We start from the raw sequence: 13849 nt of genomic DNA on the forward strand, positions 1-13849 counted from the left end.
AGAATACATCCGAGTATTAGGAATGCTTCAAATTGACAGATATTTGAAAAATATTTTGCAAACAGAGGAGAGAGAGACAATCGTTGTAAAGTCAAAAGAGATCAGCGCACGTTTATATCGTTATTATTTTTACCCTCAATTTTCTGCTGTACATCGAACTATACTTATTACTATAAGACGCTTCTCTACAAAAATGTCCAACAAAACTTGCTATTTCAGAGAGGGAAAAAGTGACGGTTCAATTTTGATAGATAGATACGCTCTATCAATGGGAAAATAATACAATGACGCTGACGACGCCTGACATCCTATAATTCCTTCGTAATTCCACTCATATGCGACGAACAGGGTAGCATATGCGTGATACGTGTCATTATGTGGCCGTCTTTCGATCGGGAAATAAACTTTATCATGCTAGTGAACTTTTTGCGAGAGTACAATATCAACCGATTATTTTTGTCAAGTACGGGGCTTTGGCCGTTTCAAAGTAGATTCGTGAGAAATTCATTGCAAACTTTTTGCTTTTTGCTCGAAATAAGTTACTGTCCCTTCGAGGTAACAGCATCGACAACATTTTAGTTTGAGATTTTTAGTGTTTATTAGTTTAAATTCTTATCGCGCTAAAATATTGCTTATTATCATACGACATACATACATACATACATTATATTATCATGTATATTTCAATAACCATTAAATACCACAATATATTTCTATCGCACACACCCATAAAATATTATCACAGTATTTTGTCACGTATCATTTAATTAATCAAATAGAATAATGAGAGAATTTTTTTATATATATAATTATAATCATATAACATTTTTATATATTGTAACATATTTTATGAATATACAATATTACATATAGATATTATTATTATACGATCATTGGGATGACGGACAAATGATTTTTGAAGGCTGTTATCAAATTGTCATCTCGGCCTCTTTTCTCGTGAGGATGGCAAATGAGTTTTTGAATCATGACAAGGTATGACATTAGAACTACAAGTCGTCATTTTTTTAATTAAAAAAAAATATATTTTCTTGTATTTAATAAATCAAATCGGTTTCTTATTTTTATTGTTATGATCAGTTACAACGATTATACGAGATTATCGATGAGCATTGGAACATATTTACGAGCGATATAGAAGTTCAAGTTTTGAAAGACTATTCTATGATGTCGCGAAAATTTACGAAATATTATTCGAGTGAGTATACTGTATACTGTACACTGTACAATATGTGATAATATTCTTTGAGCAATGTGTTATCCGTTGATAGAAAATATAGTAATGTAATATTAAAAATTTCATGATCTTAGTGAAATGAAATTAAGTTCGAAAAGATATTTGATATTGAGATTGGAGATACTAGGAGATAAATAATATTTAATAAAATTATCGACACATGCATCTCGTTCTAGTCTAGTTAAGAAAACGATGATAGTTTCTCTTAGAAATTGATATCATTGACAAACAACGCACTTCTCTTATGATATTACAGTGCTAATGTATGTTATGATGTCGGGATTTGTAGTAGTACCGTGAACACCAGCGTTTTTGGATTTCGTGCTGCCTCTTAACGAGTCACGTCCGCGATTTCTTGCCATTGAAGTTGAATTCAGGATGAATAAGAATGAGTATTTCCTACCAATTTTCTGTTACACTACCGCTATAATTGTAGTGGGTATAAGTATTATGGTGGGCGTTGATGCGATGCATATCACGTGCACCGCTCATGCTTGTAGTTTATTTGCAGCTATTGGGTAGATATACTGCAAACATAATTATATATATATATATATATGAATATATGACGAAATAATTTGCATTATATGTCATAACATTCGTAATTTGTAGTAAGGAAATTGAAAGTAAAATTTTGAAAACAAATAATAACAATGAAATCAGAAAATATGGACATCATATGAATATATTTGATACGTCAAACGAGGAAATGGTATATCGAGAATACATAACGTATTTAAAAAAACATCAGCTTGCTATAAAGTAAGCAGTTTCTACATTAAGTTTTAATCATTTCATTTCTCAACTTTCTCTTTATATATCAGATGCATAAAAATAATGTACCTGTTTAAGATATCTCAGTAATAATATTAATATTTGTATTTAGAAGTTAAATTGTTAACATTATTTTTATTTTATAGGTTTGTTGGTATATTAGATTCGACGTATCAAGAACTTTCATTAATTCTATTAATATTGGTTGTTGGAACTTTAAGTCTCATTGGAATTCGAGTAAGCATTCATCAAGTAAAAGTTATTCATATGAGAGATCTCATAAAATATAAGTAAACATCATATATAAAAAAAAAAAAAAAAACTATAATACACAACTGGGTTTTTTTTATATTTCTTATTTTTCGGGAGTTAACTTGTCTATTCTTGACTTCTATTTATATTTATAATTTAATACATTTTCTTTATTGAACCAAACCAATTTTGTTCCGATCTTAAATAAATAATACAAAAATCCGATTCGTTCAATACGGATGCATTTTGATTAAATCAATCTTCTTAACAAGTCTTCCAATGCTAATAAAAAAGCTGCAAGTTAATAACATCTTATTAATTTTAATTTTATGATAAAATTAGCGTTTTTAACAAAAAATGTATTTTTTGGATAATTATATATTTTTAATATGTTATAGATCGTTTATGTATTAGATCAATTAGAAGAAATAACAAGATTCATGTTTATAATCATGGGAGCATTGTTGACTCTGCTGATCGTGTGTTACTCTGGTCAGAAATTAATGGATGAGAGCCAAAATATATTTTTTCAAGCGTAATATAATTATTTTTTATCTTAATATATATATATATATAAATATATATAAATATATATATATATATATATATATATATATATATTCTCTGTTTCAGAATTAAACAATTATGTATAAGATGTCTCAAATATAAAATTGAATTGAATTTTATATTGATTAGATATTTTTACTAAACTGCAATTTAAAAGTATAATTGATACAAAAATCATTTTTAACTTAGAAATTACCTTAATTTCTGAAATTATTTGTAAAAAATTCTCATATATTTTAATCTTATATTTTAATTCTTATATTTTGATTCTTATATTTTGATCTTATATTTATGTCTTATATTTTCTTATTGCATGATGCAACTAATTAAAAATTGTCCGCTTATTGTTAGATGTAAAAAAATTTGTTTGAAACCCCATCTAAAATAGATTATAAAACTTTTGCTTATAGATATGCGACAAAATGGTACGATTTCTCGCCTAGACTAAAATCTCTATTGATTATACTTCTTTACAGAAGCAATATATCGTGCGAATTAAAGGCAGGTAATATAATTCCATTATCGATAGCGACTTACGGGGCGGTAAGTGTTGTAAAACTTTAAATTTATTTGCAATACATTTATTTCTTATTTTACAAACTGTCTATATATAAAACAATTTACACTTCTATGTACTCGATTTAAGGTAATACGGATGAGTGTATCCTACTTCACAGCGTTTTTATCCCTCAAAGATTGAGGGATCTATCGAAATTTCATTTATTGTTGTTCACCGATATGTCTTCGCATGATTTTATTGTCACTAAAATATAATAAAGAAATTTGCAGCTTCATTATTTGATAACGTAATGTAGAATTTTATTTGAACAATCACTCTTATCCTATATTTTTTTTTACGATTCTGCATAAAATAAAGATCTTCCAGAGATATTTAAATTATATTAAATGTACATCATATATTTTATATTAAAAATTGACGTATTGTGAGAGAGAAGTAAGATGTAAATTATTTTTGCACTTTTTTTTTCTATGATTTGTATTCCTTCGTTATGTAACGCTTTACTTCGAGTTGGTATATATGTGCAGTACATAATGCCATAATTGATATATGATCGATTATCGGTAGCCGTAATTAAGTTCGAATAAGTTGCATAATTTCGAGTATTTTTGTCAAATATGGCGGCATTACTTAAAACTTTATACATAATATGTTTTTTATATATCAACGATATATAAAGGAGAGATATGAAATGCAGAAGTGGATAAAAAAGCTCACCAATTCAAATATTTTCCCAACGTAGTTGTGTTTTACAGATATTCCAGCTTCGATCCAGAGGCACTCGAGAAGTTCTTCGATATAAAACAATATTCATCGAGTCCTCCACACAAATCGTCACCCGATCGTGAGCATCTTCCGCTGCTTTCTGAGAGATGGAGGATCCTTGGGCCAGGTGCAAAATTTGCCAGTAACACGACTATTCTGCAATCAAAGGAGAGACAATCGTCGCAAAGCCAGAAAATCAGCGCGCGTTTTTGTCCTCATTATTTTTGCCCTCAACTTTCTGCTGCATATCGCATTGTACTTATTACTGTAACGCATCATTCTACAAAAATGTCCAACGAACTTGCTATTTCAAAGACAGGAAAAGTGACGGTCCAATTTTGACGAGTAGATATGCTCTATCATTGGTCAAATAATAGAATGATGTCAATGATGATTGACATCTTATGATTCCTTCGCGACACGACTTATATGCCGAAGAATTGGATGGGATGTGCGTGACACGTGTCATTAGATGGCGGTCTTCCGACCAAGAAATAAAGTTTCATCATGCTAGCGAACTTTTTACGAGAATACAATATCAACCGGCTATATTTATCAATCACGGGTCTTTGGCCATTTCAAAATAGGCTCGCGAGAAATTTATTGCAGGCCTTCTGCTTTCTACTCGAAATAAGTTACTGTCCGTTCGAGGTAATAGGATCGACAACATTTTAATCTGAGATTTTTTTTTTTTCATTTTATTAATTTAAATTCTCATCGCGCTAAAATAATACCTATTGTCATACGATATACATACATACATTATATTATCACGAGTATCTCAATAATCATTAAATACCACAATATATTTCTACCGCACACAACCATACAATATTATCATAGTATATTTTGACGCACTTCATTTAATTAATCAAATAGAATGATAATAATTTTTTTTATATATAATTGATCATATAATAATTTTATGTATTATAACATATTTCATGAGCTTATAATATTATACATAGATATTATTATTATACGATCATTGGGATGATGTGCAAATGATTTTTGAAGGCTGTTATCAAATTGCCATTTCAGCCTCTTTTCTTGTGAGGATGGTAAACGAGTTTTTTAACCACGACAAGGTATTATTAGAATTATAAGGTGTTGTCATATTTATTAATTTTTTAAAATAGCTTTTTTCGTGTTTAATAAATTACATCGGTTTCTTATTATTATGATCAGTTTCGACAATTATACGAGGCCATCGATGAGCATTGGAACATATTTACAAGCGATACAGAAGTTCAAGTTTTGAAGGACTACTCTATGCTGTCGCGAAAATTCACGAAATATTATTCGAGTGAGTATACCGTGTAATATGTGATAACATTCTTTGAACAATGTTCATCCGTTGATAAAAGATATAGTAATATAATACTAAAAATTTCATGATCTTAATGAAATGAAATTAAGTTTTCCGAAAAGATATTTGATATTGAGATTGACATACTAGGAGATAAATAATATTTAATAAAATTATCGACACATGCATTCTGGTTTAATTAAGAAAACAATGATAGTTTCTCTTGAAAATTGATATCATTGAAGAATAATACTTTTATGATATTGCAGTGTTAATGTACGTTATGATGTCGGGATTTGTAGTAGTACCGTTAACACCGATGTTTTTGGATATCGTGTTGCCTCTTAACGAGTCACGTCCGCGATTTCTCGCCATTGAAGTTGAATTCAGAGTGGATAAAGATGAGTATTTCTTACCAATTTTCTGTTACACCACTGCTATAATTATAGTGGGTATGAGTATTATAGTAGGTGTTGACGCGATGCATATCACGTGCACTACTCATGCATGCAGTTTATTTGCGGCTGTTAGGTAGGAATACAGAAAATATATTTATTTTTATACATATATATATAAATATATATATATATAAACATATAATTAATTATTTAATTTATTGAATTATTTAATTTTACTGATTAATTAATTGAACTTCAACTTATAATGAGATATCTCTCTTTAATGAGGCATATATTAAAAATATAATTAATGTAAGATTAATGTAAGAATCATTTATAAAACTTAAGAGTTACTCTAATTTTTACAAATTAATTTGCATTATATGTCATAACGTTCATAATTTGCAGTAAGCAAATTGAAAGTATAAGCATTTTGCAAATAGATAATAACAATGAAACCAGAAAATATGGATATCACGTGAATACATTTGATACGTCAAGCGAGGAAATAATATATCGAGAATATATAATATGTTTGAAGAAACATCAGCTTGCTATAAAGTAAGCAGTCTTGATATCAATTTGTAATCGTGTCATTTCTCAATTTTTTCTTTATATATCAGATGCATAAAATCTATCTAATATATATCAGTAATAATATTAGTATCTGTATTTTGGATCTAAATTGCTAATACTATTTCTATCCTATAGTTTCGTTAATATACTAGAGTCGTCGTATCAAGAGCTTTCATTATTTCTATTAGTATTGTTTATTGGAATTTCAAGTCTAACTGGAATTCGAGTAAGTGTTAAGTAAAATTATTCCTATAAGAAGTCTCATAAAATAGAGATAAACAATCATACAAGATAATAAATTACACAGCTGGATTTTCATATTCTTAATTCTTGGAGAGTTAACTTGTCCATTCTTGGCTTCTATTTACATTTATAAGTTCGATTTGTTCAATAGAGATGTATTTTTGATCGAATCAATCTTCTTAAGAAATTTTCCAATATTAATAAAAGTTAATAATCATAGATAAAATCTTACTAATTTTAATTTTGTAGTAAAATTAGCGATTTCAACTAAAAATGAAATTATTTTTGAAATAATTACGTAATATTTTTAATATGTTATACAGATAGTTTATGTATTAGATCAATTGGAAGAAATAGCAAGATTCATGTTTATAATCATGGGAGCATTGGTGATTCTGCTGATTGTGTGTTACTCCGGTCAGAAATTAATAGACGAAAGCCAGAATGTATTTTATCAAGCGTAATATAATAATTTTTTATCTTAATATATATACAATACATATATATGGATGCGTATGAAATTTTTCTTTTGAAACAAAAAATTAGACATTCATGTATCAAGATGTATCAAATATAAAACTTAATTAAATTTATACAATTAGATTAGATATCTTTACTAAACCGTAATATAAATATATAATTAATATATAAATCATTTGTAAGTTAGGATTTATTTCAGAATTTTTGAAAAAAGATTAATTTGTCAAAAATTTATTCATATCTATCTCTCTTATTGCGCGGTGCAACACAACTTCGTTTAGATGTAAAAAAATATTTTTAAAAACTCAAGTAAAATCGATGAAACTTTTTTTTATAGATATGCGGTAAAGTGGTACGACTTTTCGCCTAAATTAAAATCTCTACTGATTATACTTCTTTACAGAAGTAACGTACCGTGTGGTTTAAAGGCAGGTAATATGGTTCCATTATCGATAGCGACTTATGCATCGGTAAGTGTTGCAAAAATTATATATAGTATATTTATTTTCTATTTTACAAATTGTCTATATATCAAATAATTCACGCATCTATGTATTCGATTTAAGGTAATACAGATGGGTGTAACTTACTTCACAGCGTTTTTATCATTTAAAGATTGAAATTTCAATTAGTTCATCGATATGTTTTCGTTTGATCCCGTCATCAATAAATTGTAGTAAAGAAATTTACAGTTTTATTTATTCAATAACGCAATGTAGAATTTTATTTAAATCGTGTTCCTTTGCATTCTTTTACGATTTTGCATTAAATGAATCTTCCAAAGATATTTGAATTACATACACACACACACACACACATATACTAAACGTAGCTCAGAAATTATATATCGAATATTAACATACTATGAATGAGAGAAGTGAAACGTAAATGATTTTTTTGTTTTATTTTTTTCTTTCTATAACTCTTTTATTCCTTCGTTACGCAACCCGCTATACTTCCGAGTCGATGCTGCATACTTCATTTACTTTATAAATTTTACCGGTATATGATTATCGATTATCGGTAACTGCAGTTAAATTCGAATAAGTCGCACAAGTTTGAATCTTTTCATTAAATATGGCGGCATATCACTTAAAAAATTGCAAACCCTAATACATAATATATTCCTCGTATGTCCATCCCACACACACACACATACACACAAGAGGAGAAAAATATGAAATATAGAATTGAATAAAAGAAGCTTACCAATTCCTATCTTTTCCCAACGAAGTCTCTTTTGCAATCTTCCCTTTTCTCCCTCTTCGAAAAGTGAAGAGGTCCCGTATCTTAAATGCAGAAAAAGAGAGTGTGTAAAAGAAATGAATATTAGAAAAAAGTAGGATTTACTTTATTCAGCTGTACCACTTTTAATACTGTTCTGTAAAATTTTCTTGCGTTCCCTCCTTCGTATTTTCTGCGATTCTCTGCGAGGAGTAAGAAAGCGCCTGAGAGGAAAGGAGGGAGCAGCGAGCAAATAGAATCGCACTGTCGCCAACTGCGATTGTCGCACAGCTGGTCGCTGTAAGGCTTGTCTGCGCGCGCATCCTTCAATGGCGATCGCGAGTCGTGTGAATCTATTCGCGTGCAGTGCTGGTGGTCCCACGGCTATCTTCGCGGATAATCGTTTATCCGAGAAACCGGGTGCACGGTCCGCGAGCGCGACAACAAGGGTCGAGCTGGACTTTCGTCGAAAGCGTACAGCTTATAGCCGGCAAGACGAAGCTCAAAATGCCACTGGTGAGTCGTCTGTCCTTTGCTCCCCCTTGCTCGGAAGCTTCTCGTACCCTAGCTGTCAAGTCTTTGACCGAAAACACTCCTTCTTCCAACATTCTTCTGCTCTTGACAATTCGTTCCTTGAAAATGTCTTCTCTTGTCCGTCGAGTCGGTATTTAATCGACAAGGCGAGAATGCGACTGTCCGTCTTTGCGATTTTCGATGTGAGACCTGGGTGCGGTTTTGTGGTTAGCTGCAAGCAAAATAAAAGGAAATATGAAACTTTTCGAGAGAGAAATTGAAGAAACAAGCGTTAACGTTAAGTTGCATTTCGTGCATAATAAGATTTAAAGACTTTATCGGGAGTACAGTTTAAATGGGTCAGCAATAACAAGAAAGTATGTCAATGTATGCGTGCTGATGGTAATGTCAAATAATGGTTATTCTCAACATTAGCAATATCTGTTCAATGTTGTAATACTTATATTAGTTGATAGAAGTTAATGTATGAAAATATATCAAGCGTATATCATGATGTCTGCGAAAAAAGGGGAGTAGATTAAAGTAACAGAGTTTCTAAATGAAAAGATTTGAAGATGGATTGTACGATGCATCAATGTTACATTTTATTTTATAGAGCACAAGTTCGAAGAAGTCATTATGCGTACTGCCTGAAGATGTTATTCACGAGAGAAAAGTACGTTAGGTACAAGAGAATCTCTATAATATTAACGTTATTATCAAAATCAAAAATGATACGCAGCATCATTTTCAATATTTATTATTTGTTATAAGTTATATATATATATATAATATGGATGAAGATTTGTTATGAATATGTTATTATATATCTGTGAAAAATCAAGTAGTAGACTACAGATTAATAGTAAAATATAGATTTAATCAAATATTTCTAACATAAGATAAAAATGAAAATGGCTACATCATTTTTTCAGAGCAATCATGCTGCCCTCACACCATTGGAAGACATGTCTGCAGGACGAGGGCAGGCAGGTGGAGGGCCTCCTCAGAATTGTCAAAAGGTTTTTATACAGCGTGACTATAGTGAAGGAACGATGGTTAAATTTCAAACGCGATTTCCGACAGAATTGGAAAGTAGAGTGAGTATTTAAAATGATTTAAATGTTTTGATCTCTATAATATATAATCTCTAAAAATCGCGGGTTATAATGAAACTTCCTTCAAAAATAAAAGAGAGACGATTGACAAATATTTATTACGGTATATGTTCCGATTTAGCTGGACAGACAATTGTTCGAGTACACGATCAATCAGTTGAACAACTATTTCGCGGAAGCGGAGCGTGCCAGCTGTTCTACCTATTGCGAGAGCTGCCTATACTGTCTCACGGGTTATCTGATAAGCATATGTACCGAGACGCATTATGAGAAATGTCTACGCAAAATCGCCAAATTTGTTAGCGAGCAGAATGATCGGGTATACAAGCCGCGCGGCCTTCTGTTAACGGATCCAACGACCCGCGGTTTTAGGCTAATAGAGATCTCGGTACTGGATAGACCTGCGTCGTGACTGCATATTAGCCGATCCAGGGAGTTCTTCATGTGACCCCTCACGCAGCACTCTGGACATTACCTCGTCAGAATCACGGACATGCACGCGCTCGTGAGTGCCTGTCGGCACGATTACGGAGCATACCGATTGGTTTGAGTCGGTTGTGCAGTGTGCAGGAATCCTGCGAGGCTAGAAAGAATTAACGATGATATCTTGTAGGCCGCAGGTCGCTCAGGTGCATCTTGCACGATTAATCTTGCCGAATACGCGCGCAATGAGCTGAAACTCTCTTGCATCGGGTCGAACTTAGTCGTACTTAGTTCTGAAAAGTAAAATATCGTAATAACGATAAAACACGTGTGTGAAAATCCGCTGGAAACGGAAGTATGTAGGAGCGAACGATTCGTGGAGATTTCATTGTCGTCGTAGATTTACCTATCAATCTAATTAGAATAACGAGCTTACACAAAGTTGGCCTAATTGCGACGAGAGAGTCTCGCGTTCATTGGCGTTCGTGATGTCTCGATCCTAAACGGCAGCTTCTCGAGGAAGAGAGAAAGCATGCATCGAAGCGCGTGGATGTGTAACGAAGCCGTGGCACTTATATAAGTTCAATTTTCTATATGCGTACAGAGTATGTAACATACGAAAGTATATATGAAGTGTACATGGCGAATCAAAGATTGCGGAGAAGGAAAAAGTAATCTCGTTGTTTATACTCATATATGTGATTGAATAACCAATTGTTTATCGCGAGCTGCTACTTTGATTCGTCATGTATACGATTGGGTCTACATATTTTTTTACTGTTCATTTATGACTTTATCGTATCATCTGCATTTAATTAACGAGACGTGAATGAAATGCGTGTTTGCGTGAATTATTTAATGAAAAGATAGCATTCGATCTTAACGTCTATGGTGCGTGTGTTTTGTTCATTCCACCGAAAAATCTAATCGAAAACTTTAATGAGTTTCTCGATGAACTCAAACGAATGATTCCGAATTCTTCTCATCTTCCGTCATGTATCTTCCATTGCGCTTATGTATCCGCGTGCAAAAAAACAGTCATTTCGTATACTTACGTGCATATATCGGTTGTGGTGTTTCGGCACGAATGGATGCCTCTCGACAACAAAAAAAGATAAAATTCGATCGAAATTATACAAGCACTCATTGCGCTATTAGGGAAACCCGAAGATTGGCTAAAAAAAAAATAAAAATAAAAAAAAAATGCATAAACGCCATGATATAAAAAGTAGATTACGAATTCAAATCGATTGGCATTGTGATCAAGGATTAGCCGAAACCATTTGCGATACAGCCCGAGATATTTCATACGTCACTTTAGTCCGCTCTCTTAGTGGAAACTGAACGCCCGTTGGCTGTCGTCGCCGATCTCCGTACGCGAGTCCTCGAGATCCGCTCGCGATATACTGGATATTTTCGCTACTCTGTTAATTAGTTGTAAATGATGATCTCAAACGATACAACGACGCAACACCATGTCTATACATTTACTTTCTTTTATTCGCACTTTGGGAGCCTAAAGTGTCGCAACAAATGTCGTCAGGAATAATATATTTTTCTTTAGCACAGCATTACTTGATCAAGCATTGGCATAGATCGTCGAACCAAATTTGAACCAAGTTTAGATTGCGATTCTCGATTTACGATATACTTATCGCGGTATCGCATACGAATGGCGAACGATCTCTCTCGTTCTTGATCACAATGCTCGCGGAGCGCCTGTCTGACGTTGTAATGCGACGTATTGCTAAAAGAATCTTGCCAAATCAGCGTGTCACTGCCTCGGCGTACAATTTCCTAGCGCGGACGAGCGTGTAGAAAAAAAAACCTCGTACGAACCGGAGAGCATCAACGAGAGAGAGAGAGAGAGAGAGAGAGAGAGAAAGAGAGATGACTGAAGGAGACTCGCCGATTTTTCCAAACGAAAGAAAGACGATTTCTAATACAGGAAGCGATATTATGGAAAGGTTTACTTTTTATTGCCCAATTCTTTTACACGTCGCAATATCACGTACATGGTGCTCTGACTACATGCAACATATGTTTATGTTTGCATATAATGTATATATAGCGAATTAATCGTCGACACACGAAGTATAAAAGAAAAGGAAGCAAATCGTTGTTTATACTTAATTTAATTTAGTAGGACCAATTGGATTGATGAGAGATCCGTAAGATGTAAAGGACACCATCGTGTTGCGAATGTAATTTCTAAATGTTTTAATAATTAAAACGGCGTAAGAGCTCATATATATTTCGCTTTAGAGGCTGTTTTTTAATTCCCCGTTGATGAATTTAACATGTAGCATCAATGGACATATAAATATGGTCTAAATGTAATATAGTTTTCATACTTTTACGATTCTATTTATATAAGCATATATAAATATGATTTATATTACGGCAACATTTAAAAAACCCGCCCGCAGAGTTTGCAAAATTTACCATGCACTAGGTCCTCTCAAACGTCGTAACCAGTGGAGAAAGCAGATGGCGTTGCTTGGATATTTCGAGAATCGCAAGCATCACTTCTCGACGGACTTCAAATCGTAGTCGGTCACGGAACGCGTCGCGGCGGATCGCGACAGTTCTGTATATTTTCCGCGATAATTATCATTTAAAAGTGAATCTCGCGCGCGAAGAATTATCGGGAGTGTTTTATAAAGCGTTCGTTATATGAATATTATGCGTGACCGATATTATACGTCAGTATCGCGACCTCGGTAACTGCGATCCGTCTCGTTGTCGCGTATCATTACATCGCGTTACTTTCCCGCCAAAGTGCAGCCAACGTGCTAGGTAAGCTGTATTGTATTAAGCTACAACGATTATATTCTTTTCTAATGATTCATTATTTCGTCTAATTATTGCGATCGATTAGCTCGAAATATTTTGACTGTCTCGATACTCTTCGAAAATTGCAGTATCGAATCTTTTGAATTTCAATGGCGGTTAATGTTACGATAATGTTACGAAACGCGCGCGCCTTTACTTTGCCCCGTTACTTTTGTCGCGATCGTTACTGTTTGAAAAAGAATCTCCACGCGCGAAAAATTATCGCGAATGTTTCTTGTTAAAGTGTCCTATGTTAAAGGCTGCGTACAATCATTGTTATCGCCGATATCGTGATTTCAGCATCGGAATCTGTTCCTGCGTGTTGTCCAGTGTCGTGCTACATGAAATTCCTCGAGGTTGATCGAATCGTCTTCAAATCACTCTTCATAATCATCTTCTGCCCAAGTATACATACATGGCGAAAGCGCAACGAATGCACCAGGTATGTGTATTATCATCAGGTATGCCTTATATTTCCATATTATCATTCATATAAACATTTTGAAATTGTAAATGGGAATTGCGAAAAAATGTATTAAATGTATAATTTTGCGTAGGCCAAAACCTGAGACGATGTCCGTTATTACCGATGATCGG

General features: G+C 32.8%; 3 protein-coding genes, 1 long non-coding RNA gene and 1 pseudogene across 5 annotated transcripts in view; 4 read left to right on the top strand and 1 right to left on the bottom strand.

Annotated features, from left to right (window-relative positions):
* The first annotated feature begins 63 nt into the window (after nucleotides 1-63).
* Nucleotides 64-3590, top strand: LOC138934995 (odorant receptor Or2-like; annotated as a pseudogene).
* On the bottom strand, nucleotides 1448-8592 carry LOC138934996 (uncharacterized). The gene is made up of 4 exons (XR_011447200.1): nucleotides 8505-8592; nucleotides 8349-8428; nucleotides 4086-4289; nucleotides 1448-1782 (listed from the first exon to the last, which is right to left on the bottom strand). It is a non-coding gene; the product is annotated as an uncharacterized lncRNA (long non-coding RNA).
* On the top strand, nucleotides 4604-7795 carry LOC138934829 (odorant receptor Or2-like). 2 transcript variants are annotated; one of them, XM_070298925.1, is made up of 9 exons: nucleotides 4604-4784; nucleotides 5102-5221; nucleotides 5322-5439; nucleotides 5712-5973; nucleotides 6249-6401; nucleotides 6552-6642; nucleotides 6983-7119; nucleotides 7477-7609; nucleotides 7706-7795. In XM_070298925.1, exons 1-9 carry the CDS (start codon nucleotides 4641-4643, stop codon nucleotides 7757-7759), a joined length of 1212 nt encoding a protein of 403 aa, XP_070155026.1. In that variant the 5' UTR covers nucleotides 4604-4640; the 3' UTR covers nucleotides 7760-7795. The 2 variants fall into 2 exon arrangements, with proteins under 2 accessions (XP_070155026.1, XP_070155027.1); XM_070298926.1 differs by lacking the exon at nucleotides 7706-7795 and having other exon boundaries at nucleotides 6983-7105; nucleotides 7477-7593.
* A 68-nt stretch (nucleotides 8593-8660) lies between the features above and the next one.
* Nucleotides 8661-12720, top strand: LOC138934733 (golgin subfamily A member 7). The gene is made up of 4 exons (XM_070298762.1): nucleotides 8661-8879; nucleotides 9493-9552; nucleotides 9812-9976; nucleotides 10116-12720. Exons 1-4 carry the CDS (start codon nucleotides 8871-8873, stop codon nucleotides 10404-10406), a joined length of 525 nt encoding a protein of 174 aa, XP_070154863.1. The 5' UTR covers nucleotides 8661-8870; the 3' UTR covers nucleotides 10407-12720.
* Nucleotides 12721-12867: 147 nt separating this feature from the next.
* Gprk2 (G protein-coupled receptor kinase 2) overlaps nucleotides 12868-13849 on the top strand; it is a 76505-nt gene continuing 75523 nt past the window's right edge. The window contains exons 1-2 of the mRNA XM_070298756.1: nucleotides 12868-13216; nucleotides 13553-13694. The gene's annotated coding sequence lies outside the window, so the exon portion shown is untranslated. The remainder of the gene's footprint in view (nucleotides 13217-13552; nucleotides 13695-13849) is intronic.

This window comes from Polyergus mexicanus, unplaced genomic scaffold (genome assembly GCF_030449975.1).
Source record: "Polyergus mexicanus isolate NDT 795.1 unplaced genomic scaffold, iyPolMexi1.0 SCAF_7, whole genome shotgun sequence".
NCBI lineage: Eukaryota > Metazoa > Arthropoda > Insecta > Hymenoptera > Formicidae > Polyergus > Polyergus mexicanus.

What these genes read in the sequence shown, in the direction of transcription:
- LOC138934829 (XM_070298925.1), top strand. Translation starts at nt 4,641, where the DNA reads ATGCTAGCGAACTTTTTACGAGAATACAATATCAACCGGCTATATTTA. An exon ending in TAAGTTACTGTCCGTTCGAG is followed by an intron (nt 4,785 to 5,101) that starts GTAATAGGATCG and finishes TATTATACATAG; the next exon opens with ATATTATTATTATACGATCA. An exon ending in AGTTTATTTGCGGCTGTTAG is followed by an intron (nt 5,974 to 6,248) that starts GTAGGAATACAG and finishes CATAATTTGCAG; the next exon opens with TAAGCAAATTGAAAGTATAA.
- LOC138934733 (XM_070298762.1), top strand. An exon ending in ATGTTATTCACGAGAGAAAA is followed by an intron (nt 9,553 to 9,811) that starts GTACGTTAGGTA and finishes TCATTTTTTCAG; the next exon opens with AGCAATCATGCTGCCCTCAC. An exon ending in CGACAGAATTGGAAAGTAGA is followed by an intron (nt 9,977 to 10,115) that starts GTGAGTATTTAA and finishes GTTCCGATTTAG; the next exon opens with CTGGACAGACAATTGTTCGA.